Raw genomic sequence first — 24,016 nt, 5'->3', positions numbered from 1 at the left:
CATAGAATACTTTTGGAAAGAGGAATATATAAATTACATTTAAAAAAAACTTTCCCAATCAAGCTTTTTCTTCTCTTTTTTTTTCAACAAAATTCTTCTTCTTGTTTTCTTTTTGTGGAAGCACTAAAAGTGTGAGAGTGGTAATTAAGGAGGACAACACGTCGGGTACGTCTATTCGCAATCTGATTCGTAAAATAAAAATTTGACCCACAGCTCACTCACTATTTGTGTGAGTATTCTCTTAGAAAATATATGTGAATATTTTAAATCTGAATATCCGCATATATTCAAAAAAAATATTTTATACTTTTAAAAATAAAATTTAAATAAAAATACAAAAAAATATAATATAAATTAAATATAAATTATAATTTAATTTTAATTAAATATAGTATAATAAAATATAATTTTATTTTATTTTTAATTAAATTTAATTAAAAAATATATAAATTAATTTATTATTATTATTTTATTCGAGTAACAGAATAATATATTATCTATACTCAACCCGTTTAGAAAGATATTAAAATATTCGTTACTTGTTACCACAGGTAATAAATATTTACAACTATCTGTCATGGAATAACCTTCAACGAATTTGTTTATCATCCCTCGTGGTAGTAATTGTGATACAATGGTGAAAGTTATTGGAGTGTTTTCTTAATACTGTGAAAGGAGGTGCAGTTAGTAATTGTGGGCATGTAGGAAGCAATAGCCGATCTGATTGCATGCTGGATGTTTAATGTATTTCTTGACCCTTTTTTTTCACATGATAAATAAAGGGCGTCAACACTGATAAAACATGGGTTGGGCCTATATTTTAAAGCCCGAGGCCAATTTCATAGAAATATGAAAGTCGCGAAGCGTTCAGTATCCCTCTGATTCTTGTCTACTAAGGTTTTCGTTGGGAGCACTCAAGCTATTCTTTTTCGAAGTTGTGAAAGCACTGCACATCCAAATTGAGAAGACATGGATCCCAAGCTAACCGAGGTTTCTCAGCTCTTCGATCGCTTTAAGGCTTCGTTTCTCAGGAACGACTACGACAACTGTTCCAATCTCCTTTCTCAACTAAAGGTATTTCCCACCCAACCTAACCCTAGTTTACTTATTGCTCTGAGTTCCAAAATTCGCTCATCATTTACTTTCTTTCTTCTCTTTGAAGATCGATTCTGTTGCATTGTTTGCTTTTCTTCAATTTATTTTTATTTTGAACTTGGCCTTGTGGAAGTGAGAAAGTTGTCGGATGGGGTATGTTGCTTCTGTTGAGATCATTATAGAAATAAGTATTCTGGGTAAGATAGATTACACTGAAACCAACGCTATTGTAGATTTAAGAAGTTTTCTTAGTTATCTCTTGGAAACAATATGCACCGGGCAGATAAATTGGGTTTTCACCTTTGGATTTGACTCATCAGAGAGAGGGAGTGTACTGTGGAGGATAAAGTGTGTTGATTGATTTACTAGTTCCCCACTCAAGCTCAAAGGGGTGGTTTTGCTTGGAAATATGATCTCTTAGTATTTATCGGGCAAAGACTTTTATGATTAATGCTACAAACAGCTTGAATTCATAGCTCATGTCTATTTATAATCTATACAAGATGGAGGTTTGAAAGGTCTTAGCTTCCTTCTTTTTGGTGCTTATTTGCAGCTGTTGTTATTTATTTAATTGTTGCCTCGCTGTTTATTTGTAGGTGTTACTGACAGGGTTCAGAAGCCTTCCACCATTGTTTGCAGATACACCTAATGCTGTTCATGAGTTAACAATAGCAAGTAACACTCTTCGCTCCAATCTGTTACAGCGTTCCCCTACCCCCATCTTTTTTGTGTTCATAGGCCTATAGCCATTGCTTAGGCTTAGACTAATTATTTAAGTAGTAAAGCGAAACCTGTTCGCAAATCTTAAATTTGCTGATTCATAAAGGATATCAATATGCACTGGCTTTCCTGTAAGCTATTTGTGATTGAAAATGGAATTTCTCTTCTTTACCCTCTATCTTGTAGGCAGTAAGTAAAGCTGAAACTTAACAATAGTGTTTGTTGTTAGAAGATAATATTGCTATCTGGTTGTTGAGAGAAGTTAACCTTTGTTTTACCATATGAGGAATGGTTAATGTGGTTTACTCTGCACTAGAAGAGAATGAAAAGAGTATAATAAATTTTTCTTCATCTAAATTTAGAAAATGTTAGATGCTTGGAGGCAGCAGAATAATGAGCTAGAGCCTTATTGATTGAATGAAACAAATTACTAAAACAATAGCTGAATGACTGAATCATCAGCATGGTTAAGATAATAAATATTTCAAAAATGTAAAAGAAAAAAATGTTAGAAGTTCTATATTTAATATTTCTTTTTTCTGTTGGATTTTGCACTTCTAGAACCATATTGATAATCAAGGAAATTAATAAACTATATCTCAATGACTGAATCATATCAACATGAATAAGACAATAAATATTTCAAAAATGAAAAGGAAAAAAGTTAAAAGTTCTATATCTAAGATTTCCTTTTTCTGTTGGTTTTTTGAACTTCTAGGGGATATATACGAGCATGCTGTTGTCCTTAGTGTGAAAACCGAGGATCAAGATGCCTTTGAGAGGGATTTCTTCCAGTTGAAACCTTATTATACAGATGCCTGGTAACTTTTGCTTGTCCCTCTCTTTACACAAAATATCCATTTCTACTCTGGAACAGATAAATCTGCAACGAAAGCAAAGAATGGACATCTTCTGATTGTTCACTTATAAACTTGTATAGTGTATGCCAAGAAGTATTAAAGTAGTATCAATATTAAAATATGATGTTATTTGCAATTCTTCTTTCACTCTTCCTTGTTGGATTCTTGTATTTCATGGGGGCTTTTCTTGTGTGGCAGCAATCGGCTTCCACCATCACCTCAGGAGTACCCAATACTCGGTCTCAACCTGTTGAGACTACTTGTGCAGAATAGGATTGCTGAATTCCATACTGAGTTGGAATTACTTTCTTCTGCTGCACTAGAGAATCCTTGCATTAAGCATGCCGTGGAGTTGGAACAATCTTTTATGGAAGGAGCATATAATCGTGTCTTGAGTGCTAGACAGACTGTACCGCATGATACATACGTTTACTTCATGGATCTCTTGGCAAAGACTGTCAGGTAATATTTGCTATTATTGTTTTATTTTGATTGCATAGGGGATGGTTGAACTCAAGTGATAAACAAGAGGAAACTGGAACCCCTACTTGATTTATTTTGGGCTTATAGTTTACACTGTTTTGGAATTTTCTCTTCCAAACTGATCTCTAGAATTATCATTAACTTGAGTAATTTTTATTCTTGTAATTCTATATAATATTTTATTTGCTTCCTGCAATGGCAATTTGATGGAAGCACGACCTTTACTGTAAACTTAAAGCTCAAACACCTGCCTCTCTAGTGGTTCTATTCTTTTCCGATGGTGCATCTATATTGATTTTCTAATTAGTTTTTACCTATCTTCAAACATTCAGAGATGAAATAGCAGGCTGTAGCGAGAAGGCATATGACTATCTTTCAATTAAGGATGCAAAGCAAATGTTATTGTTCTCATTAGATCAGGAACTCCTGGAATATATAAAAGAGGTGAACCATCTTATGTCCCCTTAATTTTTGTGTTTCTTTGCCGGGGGAGGGAGGTGTTGATATTGGAATTGGGCATGAGATTGGACTTGACATTCGGAATTCAACCTTTGATCTTTAATGATGGTTATGTTTCGAAGTCCTTTCAGAATTGAAAAGACAATTCCATGGAATTGTAATATTAATAACATTCACACTTTAACAATTCCTAACCTCTACCTCTGAATCACAATTTCCACACTTCACTCCCCTTTAACATACCTGTTATTTATTTCCGCTTTAGCTTCCACGATTACTACTATCCACTGTCAGTGTTCCTATTGTCACCACCTATATTCAACCACCAAGACCACCACCATTATTTTTGTCATCACCAAGACCACCATCACTATTGTTGTCATCACCCTTTCCCCACCGCTGTGACCAGTGCCACCACTTATTGTCCCTCTGTTACCATGACCGGTGACTATTTTCTCCATTTTCACTTTCAAATTAATATTTTTTATTCAAACATGACATAACTCATCCTCTAACAAAAGGAAATTGAAGTTAAAACTTATAATTCTACACTCTAATTATTTGTACAGACCAAATCTATAAATCATGATCTCAAGTATTCCAGTTGTTAGAATAGGAATTGGAATTATAATTATAAATTCTATTTTCATGTTTCAAACGGACATGGAAAATATTGATATCTCTTTCAATAATTACATTTGTTTTCTCTCATGTTCTGAAGTTATTATCTATTTATTGAAGGAACATCCTGAGTGGGATATAAAGAATGGTAGTGTCTTTTTCCAAAAGGCAAAAGAATCTGCTCCGTGCAAAGAAATTCCCTCTCTGCAGCTCATCAACCAGACACTTAGTTATGCTAGGGAGTTGGAGAGGATTGTCTGAAAAGATATGCGAAGGCGGCTTTTGTGTTTCAAAATTTCTAGGTGCCTGGATAATAGCTGCCTGCTAATATTGTCTTCTGAAATTGTTTAATTCTCATTCAATGCGGAACTAAAAAATTGTTCACCACTGTATTTTGATCATTTAGGTGGCTGTATGGTTACTTTTATTTTTTTTACATCGTGCTCTGGAAACAGAAAAAAATGTTTCATACGTACTTTTTATTTTTTTATTTTGATGATTATATGATTCATGATTCTGTAGTCTAAATTTTAAAGCCATAGAAAGGTTCATACCCAGAATATGGGGATATAAAATTTCCAAGTCATGCATTTGGTCACTTGGGTGTTGGCTTTTCTTTTTAGAATTATGTGCTCGGCTGTTGGGTTTTTCTTTTTCTAAACAAATCAAATCAGCAAATTGTATGTGATAGTAGTTAGGAGAAAATATTGAGATCTGACTTATTTATTTCTATCGTAATTTGTGAACCCTTATGGAGTGTTATTTTTGTGTTCAGTCACGACGATAAAAATATTTGCTTTCAGCAGGTACTTTTGCATTATTCAAGTTTGATTTGTGCCCAAATAGTTTTTTTTTCTTTGAAAGTGTATGTTTTTTTAATCTTTTTCTGAATGATTTATTTATTCTTTAAGAGATTGTATATTTTTTAATTTATGTCCGAATGAAAGTTTTTAGTATTTGAAGTGTGTAATTTTTTCTAGAAGTCTTCAAAACTGGGATGTGTTTTCTTTATATTTGTTTTAAACATTTTCTTACATATTGTCATTATAAAGTAATATTTCATCATAAATACAGATTAAATTGTTTTACATTAAGATTAAAGTTAAATTTTGATGTTTTGACAAATTTAAAATTTCCTATAAAATTTTTGTAGTTTATTGAGTATTAACAAATTTTATATTTTTTAACTGAGTAATTATTATTTTATTTTTTTTATGAACCTGGATTATGACGTGATTGTTATTTTCTTTGCTGTGTATTTTGTTGCTATATATTATTTTATAATTTTATATCACAACTTTTACGTCTAATTTCAACTACTACCATTTTCTTTTCTAGTCAATCATAAATAAATCCTAATCCTACTTTCAATCATCGAAGAACTTTTTTTCATAAGTGTTTCTCACCATATTCTTACACTCTGAAAACTGGTACCAAAGTTTCATGTCTTTTTACTTATGGAATCAATTTTCTATTTGGGTTCATACCCTGTGTTTTATAACTCTGAAGTGTAAAGTTTGAATTCAATTTCTTAAAAGAAGTTTTAGCAAATCGAGCCAACGTTTGTTTTTTCCCCTAAAATATGCATAGAATTTAAGTGTTATAAGTTTCTTGCTTTTGTTCTGCCAAAAACATTTTAAAGGTATTATATTTTAATTAAAATCATTCATCTCAATAATTGGTGTTAACGTTTAATGTGTACAATAGGAAGATAACTGTTTAATTTTGATTGAAAAATAGTGTTAAAAGCAGCATGGTTGTTGAAATAAGTATGTGATGACTTTTTTTGATAGCTCCACAACTATTTACCCTTGACAAAAAGAAACATTCACTCGTTTTCATGTATGAAGATTAGTTTCTTCCTTTTCCGTCAAAAGTTAGCTTTATAAAAGATATAAAAAGGAAATAAAGATACAAACTATCTGTGAGCCCCACTACTCGGTCACCAAATTCAAATTAACACTTTTTTTAGTGATTAGTAACAACGAGAAAGATACAAATTATCTATAGAAATTAGCCTTAGCAACAATTGATTTAGATTGAATTTGGGTTCAACACAATTAATTCAGCACAATCTGAATTTATTATTTTAAATTATATCTGATTATTTCAAGCACTGAGTTAGTCAATTTTGAATAATATCAAATATGGGGTATATGTGGATGGATAATGAAAGAAACTGATCGTAACACATAATAGAACAACAGAAGAAGAACATCAAAAAGGAAAGAATGAGTACAGAGGCAAAATGTTTTTTTTATTGTCTCTCTCTTTTTTATACAATGCTATATGCACTTGGTAATAACCTTGCATTAAGTAATCATGTGCAAATAATAAAAAGAAATACGAGGAGTATTATCAATCAATCCTTCCTAATGGTTTTTCCTTTTTTTATGGGAATACATGACCACATATTCCTAAGGTAACGTGGCTGGCATGTAATCCTTTGGTGTACTCGTTATAGTCTTTATCTGATGCACCTGCTTGGTTCTGACTTATAATGGGACTTGTATATGAAGTGGTCATTGGACCTGTAGGTGAATCAAGTAATATGGGTTTTGTAGTCCTTACACCCCTTCCCTGATCAAGAAGCACATTGTTCTCAAGGTGAAATTATTGTTGAACCTGAGACCAAGATTCCCAATTTGTTGCTTTCAGTGACAAGCCCTTCCATTGGATCAATACTTGAATGCCAGATGTGGGAAATCAATATCTCTCTCCTAATCCACAATTGCAGCTGGTTCCAAAATTGGTTGGTGATCCTCAATATTAGGTGAGAGGGACAGAGGAGATGATGGTAATGGCCCCTTGTGAGAATGGATGAGACTCACATGGAAAGCATTGTGAATTTTGGTAGAAGGTGGCAGGTCTACTTCATATGCAGCTTCACCAATCTTCTTGGTAACTTGGAAGGGACCATAAAAACATTTCATAAGTTTCCTAGTGGTTGAACCAATAACTATTGATTGTCGACGAGGCCTTAGACGAAGGTACACCCAAAATAATGTTTTTTAGACAAAATTGATTAAATGATTCAGAAAATCATAAATAATGTCTCTTATTGAATCATTTCATAGACTATATGAGAAAAACAAACTAACTTCTTATGAAAACAAAAGTCTATCTCTTATATAACACTAGGATTAAAAGAAATTTTCATTCAAATACAATGTTATATCAAGAAAATTTTTCTAGAGGAAACATCATCTGATAAGTGACCGCTAAATGCTATAGCCTTTGAGAAAACATCTTAAGTTTATACTATCTGATGAATATACATTTGTCTTACCAAACAATGCATGTATGAATAAAAATGACAAATGATAAAATTTCTTGAACATGCTTTAACAGTTATCAATGTTCAAAATATTTAATGCATGTACGAAAAAGTACTTCGATGCTTGTATACTTTGTTCTTGGTATTATCCGTATAGATTAATAAAGCAGAAAGATATGAACAAGGTCACGACACCCAAGAAAAAGACATTGTGAAAAATTAAGAACATTTTGGGAATATTTCCTTGAAGCCATTTGCTTTGTCACATCGTACAAGTTCAAGTTTCACTTAAGCCTATAAGAAAAGACTTTGGACCCTACAAAGTAGACTAAAGTTAGACTTCACATCTAAAGGCTACCAGCTCTTGAGAAGTCAATTTTTTGTCTAATGGTTATCTATATGTAGAAGAATGGTTAAAGAGAAGATTGTTGTAAATGCAAGAAAAAGAACATAAGAATAGCAACGTGAAGAGAATAAAAAGAAAAGCTCGCAGTGCTCATACATCCTGAAGCTCAATATTCTTTGAGAGGAAAATCCAAGTGAAAAAGAGAAACACTTTCAAGTGTCACAAATTATATTGTATTAGAATACATATCCTCTCGTTGAGAGTTAATCATCTTTGTACCTTGTAGAAAATTCATTTGTGGTTTTGTTATTAGTTCTGAAAAGAACTCAAATACTTGGTTGTTCAGCTCAATTGAATTGAATGTCTAAATAGTTGTCTAGGATTAGATCCAGGAGTGGCTAAACTCGATCAAGTCGTATTAACTAGAAACCATGAGTGATGCTAATACTCGTTGTAACTAATAGTGGTGAGAATACTCGGTGAGATCTTAGAGAGACAAAACTCATGTAATCTTGAAAAAAATTAGTAGAACTCCTTAATAAATATTAAGAGAAAATGAGGAATGATTCAGATTAAACAAACTAGTATAAAAATATGTGATTTATTATTTTCCTATCTAATAACGCTTTTGATTCACCAATCTAGTTAGAAACTAGCATAAAACATTTTCCAGTTTATATATATTATCCTTACAAGCTGCTTTACAAAAAAAAAATAATTAAAAAACACCATTCACCCAGTGTTTTTCTTGAATATTTCAGAATTAGAACTGGCATTAAAACTTTTAATTTTATAGTCAACTCACAGGTAAGATATCTAGGGGTCTATAATTTAAACTCTGTATTAAACTGTAAAAGCCCGCTTTAATCCAAATATTTTTATTCAAATAACTCGAATTCGTATACCGAAGCCAGACGGTGCAATGGTTTCGGACGGGTCGGTCTTTTTCTCAACCCTAACAGAAACAATTAAAAAATGTGGGTAACACATGTTATGCATAAATGTGCTGAAATTGTTAGCAGATATGCAATTCTTGAAATATAACAAGACCACACATTAGATCAGATCCAGATCCAAAGTCCTTTCTATTCAAGTCATTGAAACCCCTCGCATAAACTTAACATCGCATCCACTTCACATTTAACTCTACCAATATTGAAATAAGAGAAAACCACTTACTTAGCATAAACCAAATTTTGGTTCATTTTGCATAACAGAAGCAGAAATATAATAGATTCTGCATCCTAGATTTACATAAACAGTAAATATAGATTCCTGGTCCTACAAAGAGTACAGATCCCAATCAGTGCCCTACCACCCTACCCAAAGGTTTGAATTTGGTATGCATCGATTCTCCTACACACTACACTCCTAGGTAAATCAAGTCCAAAATAGTCAACCTCCAAACCCCACTGTTGAATCTCAAAAACAGCAATTATAGCTCTCCAACACTAATTTACTCCAAACCAAAACAAAAAGGCAAAGAGAGAGATAATCACAAACTCTGTGAGTGAGAGTGAGAGTGAGAGTGAGAGTAAGAGAGTGAGTGTGAGTGAGGAAAATGGGGTTCACCTTCACCACCATGACCCTGAACTTGCTCCTCCTTATAGCCATGGTGGCCACCAACATTATCTCCCTCTACCACCTCTCCTCCACCCTCCAATCCCCCAAATCCCCCAAACCACCACCACCTGTCCCAGACCAACTCCTACACCAGCTTCACACCATACGCGCCACCATCAACCACCTCACGCGCCTCCAGAATTCTAACCCATCCAAAAAATCAACCATCCCCTCAGATCTACTCCTCTACTCACACCTCTCCCCAATTGCTTCATCATGCCACAACCACCCTGAACTCCTCCATAAATACATGACTTACACTCCCTTCTCTCTCTGCCCTTCCGATTCCGACCTCGCCGAATCCCTAATCCTCCGCGGATGCCACCCACTCCCCCGCCGCCGCTGCTTCTCCCAAACGCCACAGAAACCCATTCCCCCCAATTCCCTCCCGCAAAACCCCTTCCCCTCCTCCCTCCCCGACAACGCTGTCGTTTGGGATCACTACTCCTGCAAATCCTTTGATTGCCTCAACAGGCAAAACCCTAACCTCGGCTTCGAACCCTCACGCGACGTTTCCAAGTTCAATTCTTACAAGAGCGACTTGGATCTCCCGATTAACCAACTGTTCCAGATCGCCAAGGCGGCGAAGTCGGTTCTTCGGCTCGGCCTCGATGTCGGCGGCGGCACCGGATCATTTGCCGCCGCAATGAAACTGCGAAACGTGACGGTGGTGACCACGACGATGAACGTGGCGGCCCCGAACAGCGAGGCCGTGGCGCTGCGGGGACTGGTGCCGCTGCACGTGCCGCTTCAGCAGCGGCTGCCGCTGTTCGATGGAGTGGTGGATCTGGTGCGGTGCGGGCGCGCCGTGAACCGGTGGATCCCGGTGACGGTGTTGGAGTTTCTGCTGTTTGATGCTGATAGAGTGCTGAGGGGTGGAGGATACCTTTGGGTGGATCACTTTTTCAGCAAACGGGTGGATCTTGAGAAGTTGTATGCGCCATTGATTGGGAAATTGGGCTACAAGAAGGTGAAGTGGGCGACGGGGAATAAGACCGATGCCAGTGGCGTCAAGAATGGTGAAGTTTTCTTGACAGCATTGCTGCAGAAGCCTGTGTCCAGATGACGCTCGTTAGACCCAAATAAAGGTAGAGAATTTGCAAATTAACTCTATAATCATTTAGTTAAGAATCTAACTAGAACGGTGCTAATTGATCATAAACCCAAGATAGATACTGTACAAGTTAATATCATTGTTGTTCTTGCTCTATCTATTTTATTGAAACTTGCCCTTTACCTCTAGGTAGAAGCCAATTTTACAAGTTGCTTCGTAGTAATTTAATTATGAAACCAGCTTTTATTTGAAGACATTAATTTTAAAAGTCAATAACCAATAAAAAGTTATGGTAAGTATTTAATCACACATTGCAATAATTTTTTTATGGGATAACTCTGTAAATTCTCTTGTATTTATTTATAATGATGTAAATATGATGTTTTTTTTAATGTCATGTATAAGTTTCCATATATAGTGCAATTATTGATTTTTATAGTAATTACTTCAGAAGTTATGTATAGGATCGGTTGTTGTTGATTGATAATGTAAACTTCTTTAAATTGACCTATGAAAATTAAATCAATGAATTAACCAATAAAATAATGGCGGTGTTTTGGAGTTATTCCTTAAAAAAAAGGTTTGATGTTTCAGTTTACACCTAGATGAGTGCATTTTTCTATTGGTTAAGTCTCTGTTTAAATAACGTAAGAGTGAGTGTATTTTGGCTCCTAATTTAATCTGAAGTTCATTGTGTGATTATTAATGTGAGTTTAAATTTGATGTACTGGGTGTCAAAAAGAGGGGGGGCGCTTTCGATGCCAACTATTGTTTGTGGATTAGAATTAGACCTTAAAAGCTTGCTCAAGAGAAGATGATTGCTCAAGTTTATAAATTACAAAGAGTACTTCGGCTACATTTCTGGTTGTTCTTGGACATCTTAACGATTGCCTGAAACATTGCCGGATAGTGTTCTTCTGTAAAACAAACATAACGTGATTTAAATGTTAGTTAGTAGGGTGTGCCAGTGCTTGATCTAAATGAATCCTGTAAATTTAGGACACCATTTATCTCTTTTTCTTTTATAAATGCTTCTAAATTCTCTTGGTTAATATGTTACTTTGACGATATATAATTACTTTGCAACTTCATATTTCTGTCTCTGATCTGATTATTCTGGCTCTGTTTTGCACATTGCAGTTTGATATGCTGTAAGGATGATAAACAGGTCGGTTTATCCGGATTTCCTTGTTGATAGGTGTTTACGGGGCACGTAATGAAGCAATTTTCATGCCCAGTGATGGATCATAACCCGTTGAAACAAAGATAGAAGAAGTCGATGACAGGTGTATATCCGTGGGGACTTGGGGAACCTGGTTGAGGAAATAGTTTTTGTGATCGTTTTTTTACTTATATTTTATTAAATTATTATGCCTAATTAATTGTTTTGAAATAAATATAAGAAACGCCATTTTCTTTCTTCTTGGATTTCATATACATTTTTTTTTGCGGCGCTTGCCATTTATCATTATCGATCGTCCGCATTCATTTGATAATTCATTTATCATTGTTGGAAAACTTGTGTGAATATGAATTCAACATGAAAAATAAATAAGTTTCATGTCATTTCCCCTTCTGTAACTTATTAATATGAAGCCCCTGATCTTATTTGACTAAAAATTTAGGTGAATTGAGTTTTGGGAACTCAGCTTGGCCAGGCTAGACCTTCAAGTCAGCTTTCAATATTTAATTCACCTAAACAGCAGTTGCTTCATGTATCTCTATATATTTCTTCATGTACTTCCGTATTTATAAACAAATTTTCTCATTTTTGCGTTTTCCAGATTATATTGATTGGAAATTAAAAATGACTTTTGAATCATATGATCCGAAAGTTTTCTGAATTATATACACTATAGAAGTTATTTTTTATTTTTGAATTATATTTTTTCTTTGAATTACACAATTTGAAACCAAAAATGACTTCCAGAAGTTGTTGGAAAGGGTAAGTAAAAAAGAGTTTACAGATTGTATACTTATGAAGTCATTTGCTTTTAATTTGTTCAATTTGGAAGTTTTCAAATTATGAAATCTGGAAGCGAAACATGTAATCTGAAGTCTTTTTTAAAGTAAAGAAATGGCTTTTATAAATTATTTTTTGGCTTCTAAATTGTACAATGTAAAAGAACAAAAAGAGAAATTTCTTTTATATAGGAATGCAGGAAAAAATATATAGTGGTGCAGGAAGAAGCTGCCCTTCTAAACGTCTAGCATAGAAAAAAGACCACTAGGGTGGGCTACTTAGAAGGACCACGAGGTTATAAAATTATCATATGGTTATTTAAGAGAAAACTATTTCATTTTGCACCACCCTCTTTTCCACAAGCTCCCTGTGGGTGTGTATAAGATCAAACTGCCCTATTAAGAGATGGCAAACATTTTCCTATCCATGGATATATGTAGCGAATAGTTAGTATTTATAAATATCTATTACCTACATATAATAATCTTTTTTTATAAATAAGTTTGGTGTCCGTATTATATTACTCATATCCACAACCAGTATTTTATTTAAAATCAAAATAAATTTATATTTTATTAAGTTAAATTTAATTAAAATCAAATTTTAATTTATATTATATTTTATATTTTTTATAATTTTATTTAGATTTTGTTTATATTTCATTTTAAAAATTTATGGGTGTTTTTTATACATATATCTAATAGATAATAAATTGGACTTTTTTACAGGCAATGAATGAAATGAGAGTGTGACTCCCTCTATCACCACACGACTCTTTACATTTCTCCATTTTTTTAATTTCAAAAATTCTTTTTATTACTTTTATCATTAATCCTTTTTAACTTTTTCTTAAGATCCTTATTTTCCTACACCTTCTCGTTTTTTTAAATTTAAGGTCGCACAACCAACCCCCACCCCACCCCCACACTCTTACTTTCTTTCTTCCTCTTTTATTCTTCTCTTCCTCTTTCTCCCACGCCCCACCTCCACCCTCATACTCTTACTTTCTCTCTATCTCTCTTATTCTTCTCTTCCTCGTTCTCTCACATCTTACCCCCACCCCACACTCTTATTTTCTCTCTTCTTCTCTTATTTTTCTCTTCCTCGTTCTCCCATTCCCCATTCTCGTCAAGCTCCATCCCTCATTCCCCATTTTTGTTTTGCTCCATTTTATTATTGTTTGTTCTTCATTTTCTTATTGAGTTCGTGTGGTGCTTGGTTTGTGTTACTATTTGTTCTCCATCCGTAGAGTTTGATGTTTTCTTTCTTGTGCCAGGTTGGTGGTTTTGTTGCATAATAGATAGCATGATATATAAATTGATTTGAATGTATATTGTCTTTGTTGCGCTGGTATGTATTATGTGAACATGATGTGTTGTGCTGGGTATATATTTTGAAGTCTAAATGGATTTTCTATATCTGTTGAAGCCATTCAATGACTTTTTTTATTTTTTACTTTTTAGTTTATTAATTTTTTGTTTTGTAAATTAATTTATAGATAATTTTTAAATTAATTGTTTTATAATTATTTACGTAATTATAATTAATTCAGTTCATAATTAATTAAATGAAGTTGGTGAAAAGTAACTATTTTTTAACCACCATCATTTAAAGGGGCAAAAGGGGAATAAGGGATATAGGGAACAATGTGTGGTGTGGAGGGAGTAACACTCCAAACAGAATCTTTATCCAGTTCAACTTTTTCTCATCCTAAGTGTCACTCCTTCTTGCATGCCATCCCTTTGCTGTTAGGAAATTTCTTCCTGCACCTCCGTAAGTTTTCCCCGCACCCTCAAATCTTTTTCTATTTTGCCATTTTTAAACTGAACAATTCGTTTTGTTTTTTGTTATTTTCTCTGGGTTTACCATCTTGACTTCCAATGTGCATTTAGAAGATAAAAAATAAATTTTAAGATGTATAGTTTATAAGTTATCTTTTACTTTTTCAAATATACAATCTAAAAAGTTTCTGGAATGTATAATTTCAAATTATTTTTTATTTTCAAATTACAAGGGAAATATGGGATTTCTTCCTTATAATAGAGTACAAGAAGAAATTTATGGAAATGATGAAGAAACTATCTTGCTGTTATTGTCATTCTCTTCATATGTTATGTTGTAGACTCATGGAAGAATATCCAAATTTTATTTTAGCAATGTATTCCCAATTAGGATGAGAAACAAGTCAAGCTGACATCCTTTAGTTCAATGTAGTTTTGATTTATTAAAAACGAAACAGGTTATGTTACAAAAAGCGAACTAAAAATTGTAATTCATCTCACCATAGAATCTGCCACTTCTTTTAATTTCTTTCTTTTTACATATACATTTATAAATAAATATTTAAAACAGAGTTTTAAAACTTTCGTTTTACCTTTTCCTAGAATTCAAAAAATATTTTTGGATTGCATAGTTTAAAAGTGTTACTTTTTTAATGTAAAAAATGGTTTTTAAATTGTGTAATTCAAAAATATCTTATAAATTATATAATCTGGAAGTTTTTTATGGAAAAAATATTTTTAAATTGAGCAATTCAAAATCTAGAAGTTATTTGTAAAAGACGACTTTTGAACTATGTAATTTATAAATTGTTTCACTAAAAAATAATTTTTAAATTCTGCAATTTAAAATACAAAATTAACTTATAAATTATATAATATAAAAGTCAAAATTGACTTCTAAACTAGATAGGGTAGTCTGGTATAAATTTTTCTATGTCCTGTGTGACATAATTTGAAAGATTATGAATTGCAATATTTAAAAAAAAAAATTAAACTCAAAGGTCAAGTGGAAACTTTAGTATTTACGAGAATGCAGAAGAAAATGATAGAGTTAGAAAAGAAATTTCTTATTCCGAATATATAATATAAACAAAATACTAGTTACGAAGATCTAGTAAGATTTATTGAAATATATATATATATATATATTTTATCAAATTTGGTTGAGTAGTTTTTGAGCTGGACTGATCGAATTGTTGACATGTGATCGTCAATTACAAAGACAAAAAATGCACCTATAAAAAATCATCCACATTTAAGTTAATAAGAGAATTTTAATAAATATTTTTGAATAAAAATGATAATAAAATGAATTGTATTTCTATTAAGTAGTTGCATCTTTGTAGCCTTTTAAGACCTATGAATATCAAATGTATATTGATAGATAAATATTTTCAACGAGTTTTGTTTCTATCATAATCATATATCACATAAACATTATATCTTTTCCTTATTTCATTTCATGATGGTTAATATATCAATTGGATCACATATTTGGATCTTAGCTATTAGGCTTATTTGACTATACTAACATACATAATTAATTATAATAATGGATTAAATAGGTGCATAAGTTCCACGAGCTTGGAAGTTTAATAACTAATTGTTAGTTATTATGAAGACCCATTTTATTTCTAAGAATTACAGTGTTTAAGGTGAAGAAAACTTAAAGAAGATCTCCATTGGATATTAAGATAACCAAATGGCTATCTAGATGTGAAGGTTCACTTCCAAGAATTCACAAGAAAAGAAAAATGTTCAATTAAACAAAAATGAAAATATAAGCATGTAGAAATGATAATAGTCGAACCATAAAGATGCACAAATAAACATGAACATGAAAGAAAATTAAACAAAAGATGAAAGACTAAAAGGGGAAGGTGGTAGAGGTGGAATCATTCCACTTGGGGAACAAAGTCTCACCAACCCAAACCAGGTGGGGATGCTGCCACTTGAGACCAAGCTCAAAACAAGGCTAAGAGAAAGAGACACTACAAAAAGAGGCCAACTCACATAGGGTAGTCAAATATAAGTGTATAAACTCAAAATATTCAACTCTTTTACATGAGAAAGATGTCTTCTTTTATAGGTGATGAAATGGACCTTTTAGCAAAAACAAAGGACAAAAACAATAAGAAGGCTTTTAGAAACTAAGTCATCTAAAGAAGACACCTAGGTATGGAAGGCATGATCATCCTTGCTCCCCAAGGCTCTGAAGCGCCCTTTACCTTCTAGAAAGGTAAACCTTTACTCTCCAAGCTTCAGAGGAGATGCCTCATCCATGTGGGCCAAACTTTAGTGCAAAAAACGCATTTTATAGCTTAGTGTTATATCAGTTATAATCTACCAGGTATAAAAAAAAGATGTGGTGATAATTTTATAAATAATGCAACATTTTCTAATCGTTTGGAGCTAGAACTAGTATAGAAAAATACATTTCTATACTAGTTAGATTTTAAACAATATAGAAAAGGATGCAGTAGAACTTTTTGTAAAATTGGAAAAGATTTTCTATATTGGTTAGTCAATAAAATCGGTATAGAAAGTGATGCGATAGTAGGAATGAGTCAGACCCAAACCCTAAGTCCCTATTCTTCAAAAAAAAAAAATCCAAACTCTCAAATGATGTTCTTCCTTCACAAAGGTAAACTCTTCAATTCTCTTTCCTCGTGAGAGACACAAAGGGAGGAACACCCAACTCCACTACGTGTAACCCACTCAGCCAGGGTCACCACTATGACACTGGTCACCACCGAATGTTTCGCTAGCGGCCACACAACTTTTCTATCAAAGCCCCAAGTAACTAATTGTTGATAGCCAAGTAATAACGAAATATACTAACAAGTATACTGGGTAGTTAGTAGTATAACTGATGGACAAATTTATGAACACCAAATTATGATGTCACAAACTTGTTTTCAATCGGCAAGTATGACCGAATCGTTCAAGTAATAAACTTGGTAAGACCAAGTATCGTTCTTCCCAAAGGACTCACGGCCTAGTTTAGTTATGTGGTTTCTTGATTAACTAAGACTTACAAACGAAATATTTGGAGTTTAATATGCAAGACAGAAAATAAACATGTATGCATGAATTTTGATCACTGGCAAAAAGCAAAAGATAAACACTTTCAATGAAATATAGATATGAATATGTTGTTGGGGTTCAATTTCATCTTATCCACTCTCATATATTTTTAGGAATTCAACAGTCAAATCATCATTGTTAATGCCACTCTCTAATGTACCTTTCCAGAAGGCTTCTCCCTAATCACGAGTTCATACAATTCCTAGCATTCTTAATGATCAGTTCATAAGTGCAGGAGCTTAACGACAACCAATATAAAATTGGGAGAAATTCCCCGGATCTAGACTTCCCCGTACGTGCCCGTATCGACAAAACCAATAATCATGCATCGAATGAGTTAAACAATGCAAGCATTAAGCAAAGAGGAAAAACCCTAACTAATGATGAAAGAAAGCATAAGTCTTAATTAAAAGATGTAAAAACAGATTCCATATATGAGAGTTTCACAAGATTACATTGATTCCCCAACAAACATACAGAGTTTAGTTCACCATATTCATGGTGAACCTAGATGAATTACAATGAAAGAATGAAAGAATAAACCCTAAAAAGGTGAAGAGGAAGCCTCAGCATCCAAGATCCTCCTTCAAAGGGGTGGAAGAGAGAGTGTTTGCTTCGTTCCAGCCAGCGATGCCTAACCCTAGGAAACCCTAAAGCTTATATATCATTCGTAAATTACAAAAAGTCAAGTCCAAGCCCATTAAAGTGCCGCTCAGCGGTAAAATACCGCTCAGCGGTGAGTACGTGACTTGTTTTCTCCCCTCAGCGACCATTTTGCCCCTCAGCGGACCTCACGTGACTTCCAGAGTGCCGCTCAGCGGTAAACTACCGCTCAGCGGTGAGTGCGTGACTTGTTTTCTCCCCTCAGCGGCCATTTTGCCCCTCAGCGAACCTCCCGCAAGCTCCTGAGTGCTGCTCAGCGGTAAACTGCCGCTGAACGGTGACTTCGGCTTCTCCTTTTTGCACTTTTTGTTGTCTTTTCTGATTTCATCTCTCTCCTTCTTCACTTCTTTCACCAAATTCACCTTAAAACCTGCACAAAAACACTAAAATCAAGCATAAACCTGTCCAGCTCTCTTATTTCTAAAAACATGAAGAAAAACATGATTTCAAGCTAGTTTCTAAGTGTAAAGGTTGCTTTTAGTGTCAATTTTAATCATGAAAATAACAGTTTTTCAACTGTTATCAATAACAATCGTCTTATCCACAAGGATTTGGCAGAAAACACAATATTTTAACTAATTTGATTGTTGATAAAATCGTGAAATGATTATAACGTGTTCAAAACATATTTGATTGTTAACTATTACAATTATTTAATTAGGCACAAGATCAACCTTTTTGGTACATTTAATTACTATGACTCGTTAACGGGTGTTATAGTTGTGATTATTGCCTCTAGAACTTTTGGCAAGCATCCTTTCCGATACCTTTATTAGCACGTGGCGTCTTCTAATTTGAAATTTTAATTTTAATTACAAAAATAATCGTTTGGAATTACTTTGCCACCATTGTGTAGAGTGTTTTGCTTTCTCTCAAACCCCATTTCAAATGTTCAATCCCTTCATCTCCTCTTATATTTCTTTCCTACTCTAAGTTATTACCCTAGTTTCATTTCACACTCTTCCTCGTCCAAGCTTCAAAGCTTGTTTTCTTCCTTGTTCTAGGTATGTCCCTATGTCTTCCTCTTCTATTTCTAATTCCTCTATTGAAATACATCCCTTGGTTAGCCAATAGAGTATTACCACTGGAGATGATGATTTTTCGAGTTGTACTAATTATATCCTTCAAAAAGGTTGTTTAGAGGAACCTAACTCTCTTCCTCCCCTCTGTCCTATCTGTAAGGGTGTAAAGGGAAGTGTAAGGCTATGAATTTTTTAGAGGTCCCTAAAGAACCTCTTAAAAGGGGTAGATGAAATAGATTTCCTCCCATTATTGATCCCGATTACTTTTGGGTTAAAGGGGAGGTTACAACCTTTACTTCTGATTTTCTTAATATCAAGTCGGTAGAAGATTTTATTTCGTCTTTTAACATTTGCCATCAAGAAAGGGTTGAGTTTGTAGAGGTTGATGCTTGTAACGAGAGTGATAAGGTCTTCCGAAAACCTTTATATGATATTGTTAACTTTACTTTATATATGAATTTATGTTTAAAGACTTAAATGTTGTGTTTCCTTTGTCTACTTTTGAGTATCATATGTTGTACATGATGCTAGTGGTATCGAGTCAGTTACACCTTAATAGTTGGACCTGTCTTAAGGATTTTGAAATCTTTTGTAAATATTTGCAAATAACACCTATTGCAAATAAATTCATGTACTTTTATCAAATACAACATGGTCAGAAAGTTTGGTCGATTTCTCTAAATGGTGCCTAATGAGTGAAAGAACATTGAGCCATGAGAGGGAACATGTTTACATTATATTCCCGAACATTACAAACTAGAAAATGTAATATTAAGTTGTCATGCACCCTAGTAGTTCTTTTTGGAAGCCCAACACTGTTTGGGCTTATAATAAGAGATATATAATTAGTCCAAAATTAAAACTGTATAGCCTTACGTTCTGCGATGCTAAGGCTGAGGGAGTTGTGTGATGATAGGTCCAAAATGGTAGCCAAAAATAAATCAAGATAATTTGGTCATATATTTTTTTAGCCTTTTGCTTTGAAGAGCTAAAGGGCGGGGGTTGTGTGATGATAAACCCAAAGTGATGATGTTTTAAAACATGAAGATTTTATTTATTATTGACCTGATAGTTACTAAAAGAGTTAAAAGTCATATAGTAAAGATGAAACATTAAAAACTTAAAAAAGGAGTAAATAAAACGTTATAGAAGAAAAAAAATGGAGTTAAAAGAAAAAAAATAAAAAGAAGAACTTTGAAACAAATGTTAGACAAATCATATATTGAAATGCTCTATGTAACATCCCCAAAATATAGCATAACTATATTATAGATCTATCACAATTAATAATATATTAGATCAGTTATCCATGAGCTGTTAAATTATTTTAACAATACAGTTATCCAAAATAACTATAAAATTAAAACTTTAAGAAAGTAGATACAAAACATATGAACAAACCAACCGGTTATACAATCCACGGTATAAACTGAACGATTTACAAAATATAAACAAGCTGCTGACCGATCGGTCCTACTAGACTACAGGTTTAACATCTTCCAGAGCCTGCTCCACCGAACAATCATCACCTTCTGCTCACATCCACAGGATGATCATTGCAATAGAGAAAACGACCGAATCGGAAAGCATAAGACAAGACAGGAAAGTAGGGTAAGCTAGAGTAATTTAATTAATCTGATACAACATATAATTCAAACACATACAAGAGTAAGTAAAGCCAATTACATAAATCATGCAACAACCAAACATACATTCTCAACAATGACTGAACATATGATATATGCATTGATCGATCAATTTTACTCTGACTGTCCGGACTGTATGAATTGTGTAGCTACGACATTTTTTGCGCCCGGATGGTGTAGTAGCTGGGATGCCCTCAACAGTTGTCACCAGAGTTAGCCCGTTATACCTCGCCTAAGTTACACTTATGGACTAGGACCTCCTGCCATTCTCACACATGAGTTACTCCTCTCTATGTGAGAATGAGTAATCACATAATATCAGGATAAACGTCAGCTTAACAATACCCACATTCATACTCTACAAATCCCAATACCATTTCTGAGATATTCCTCCTTGGAACACTCTTTCATATCCATATAATACAATTCACAACATACCATAATGTCATCATACTTCTTCACTTATATAATTCCAAACAACAGTAAAACAACAACACCCTTGAGAACGACCGAACTAACGATCTACAAGTCTTAATGAACAAGATCGGACGGAAAATCACTACCCATAAGATCATGATCGAGTGGTCATTTAAAGAATAAGACTCAAGCATAAGCTGAACACGATTTTAGGGTTGAACACTAAAACAACCAAATATTATTGCCTTAGATCGATCACTATTTGCTTTGGCTGAACACTATCAACTTAGGCCTAACACTTAGAATTTAGACCTAACCCAATACATACCGAGTGCTAGTACAAGAACGAGCACTACTGAGACCGAGGGCTTAGTATAATACTGAGCACTACTGAGACCGAACGCTTAGTATAAGATTGAGCACTACTGAGACCGAGCGCTTAGTATAAGACTGAGCACTACTGAGATCGAGCGCTTAGTATAAGACTGAGCACTACTAAGACCGAGCGCTTAGTATAAGACTGAGCACTACTGAGGTCGAGCGCTTAGTATAAGACCGAGCACTACCGAGATCAGTATGTGACCGAACACTGTTTACATTCAATTGTTATGTCTAGACCAACTAGTATACTCCCTAAATTTCAATACAAGACAGATCAATTATCAACTAAGGATCCTCAAAGTAAACTCTTAAGAGACCAATCACCAATACAAATCGAATACTACTAAGAACGAGAGCTAACCTATTATGACTATTATTAAAAGATAATACCTACCCTACAACTATCGAGATCAAAACGAATACCTTTAAAACCGAACGTCAATACCACACTTAACCAGATTATCACTACGAAACTGAATATTGTTTAAACATGATACCAAACCGATCGTTCTATACCGATCGCTAGATTTTCTACAAAATGTGCAGAACCCATCAACCACCTCACATGTTTCGTTCAAATATAGAATATTTCATACAATTTAATCAAACATACAATTGTTCATATATGCAACCGCTCAAACATAGATTCCAAACACAAACATAGAAAATGTAATTAAATTATTAGCTTCCTTTATCTCGAAACCAGAAAACTTCTATGCTTCCACCGTATTGCCTACACTGCCAGTAACTTCTGTAACCTCCAACAACTGCTGATTGGTGAAAATGAACCAATCATAGATCCAAAGACAGAAGATAGATTCAAAGGGAGAGTTTGATGAACACATGCAAGCTGAACAATGCTTGCATATAACAAAAAATGCATAAATCCTAAAAGGACGAAGGGGTTTAACTTACCAACTCCAAAACAGAAACTTGATCGGCTTAAAAGAGAGAGCTTGACACCCAAAATACTTAAGTGTTGCTTGAATGATGACCGGAAGAAGGAAAAGATAAGAATTTGTAGAGAGAAGGAGAAAAAATTTAGAGAGAAGGAGGAGAAAACTGAAACTCATAAGGTTGAAGAGAATGAGTGCATGCAGAAAGTGGCACGACATTTGAAAAATTTGCTTATATACTATCGTCAATAAACCGATCAGCCACTTAGCTCTGCACACATGTCTTCCACTTTCTGAATTTCTAAATCCTTACACCTACACCTGGATTCCACTATCTACTGAATTTAAAGGTCTTGACACTCTAACTAATTAAATTTTACTTTTTGACTAAAACAAAAGTCAGTAAATTTTTCTTTTAGATTAAACTAGGTTTTAAGTTAGTCTTTGTTTTAAATTCTCAATTCACCCTAACATATTATTTTACATTTAAAAAGTAAAAAAAAACTTAAATAACCGGTTTTTCCATATTTATATTATTAAATTATATTGTATGCTTTTATGTTATTTTATATATATTGTTATCATTAATACATGCTGAATTATGATCCAATTACGAGTTCCAATTTTAGACTACTATGTTATGATGTGGTGGTGCAAACTCATATACGTGATGCACGTTCTTAATAGATTTTAGGGAAAACAATAGGTAGATATGACGAGGTTATGTATCAATTCACCCAAAAACAGAAAGGAAGTTACTTATCAGATTCAACTTAATGTTATTTGACTTTCTCAATATAATATTTGGTGTCAATCCTTATCAAACAAAACTAATGCCAATATACTTGTTCTATTTTATTATTTTGACAACAAACGTTCGTTCAATCTTTAAATTATTTATTATTTCTAAGACGTATTGATCAAGATTTATAAACCCATTTCATCATCTTTGTTCTAATTTTAAAATATTATGCAATCATAAATTGTTGCACTTTTTTGTTTGGATAATATTTTCAAACTTAGAGTTGGTTTAAGTATATGTTGATTCCCTTGGAGTAATTTTTGTTTTGGTCCAAAATTTAGTTTTTAATCTCTCAAATTATAAATATATGATTAGAATCTAAATTCGAGTGACTGAAATTAGTTGTATGGGGTTTAGGATTCAAACTTTAAGATTCAGAGACTAAGGTTTTGTGGTTTAGGATATAAGATTTATGGTCTTGTCTAAAAATGATTTTAATTTTTCAAATTTAACACTTAGAAATTAAATTATATTTTTTCAATTGTGATAAAAAAATTGAAAAAAAATTGGAGATCAAAAGAAAAATTATTTTAAATTTTTGGACTAAAACATAATTAAATCCTTTGTCATTTTTTTTCTTATTATGATTGGATTTAAAAAATTAAAATTACAGTTTTTGTTACATAGTAATATTTAAACAATCAAAATCCATAGCATAAATGTATTTACTATATTTAATGGAAGAATAAAGTGTCTACCAAAAGAAGATGAAGAAAGAGAAAGAAAAAAAGTGTAAGAGTTTGAATACAACTATTTGATGCTTGAACTTAACAGAAATCATATGAAAGTAGCCGTTGGAATTTGTATGTTTTTGAAAAAC

General features: G+C 33.2%; 2 protein-coding genes across 2 annotated transcripts; both read left to right on the top strand.

Annotated features, from left to right (window-relative positions):
• The first annotated feature begins 869 nt into the window (after positions 1–869).
• RPN12A (regulatory particle non-ATPase 12A) lies at positions 870–4,836 on the top strand. The gene is made up of 6 exons (XM_047316431.2): positions 870–1,074; positions 1,692–1,770; positions 2,534–2,636; positions 2,874–3,137; positions 3,491–3,602; positions 4,359–4,836. The coding sequence occupies exons 1-6, from the start codon at positions 970–972 to the stop codon at positions 4,497–4,499; spliced, it is 804 nt and encodes a 267-aa protein (XP_047172387.1). The 5' UTR covers positions 870–969; the 3' UTR covers positions 4,500–4,836.
• Positions 4,837–9,032: 4,196 nt separating this feature from the next.
• Positions 9,033–11,957, top strand: LOC124840386 (S-adenosyl-L-methionine-dependent methyltransferases superfamily protein). Its single transcript, XM_047316432.2, has 2 exons — positions 9,033–10,572; positions 11,679–11,957. Exon 1 carries the CDS (start codon positions 9,423–9,425, stop codon positions 10,548–10,550), a length of 1,128 nt encoding a protein of 375 aa, XP_047172388.1. The 5' UTR covers positions 9,033–9,422; the 3' UTR covers positions 10,551–10,572; positions 11,679–11,957.
• The last annotated feature ends 12,059 nt before the right edge of the window (positions 11,958–24,016 follow it).

Source organism: Vigna umbellata, chromosome 1 (genome assembly GCF_029865625.1).
Source record: "Vigna umbellata cultivar VRB3 chromosome 1, Vumbellata_1.0, whole genome shotgun sequence".
NCBI lineage: Eukaryota > Viridiplantae > Streptophyta > Magnoliopsida > Fabales > Fabaceae > Vigna > Vigna umbellata.
Note: the sequence above shows the minus strand (reverse complement) of the source record. Positions and strands in the feature narration are given on the sequence as shown.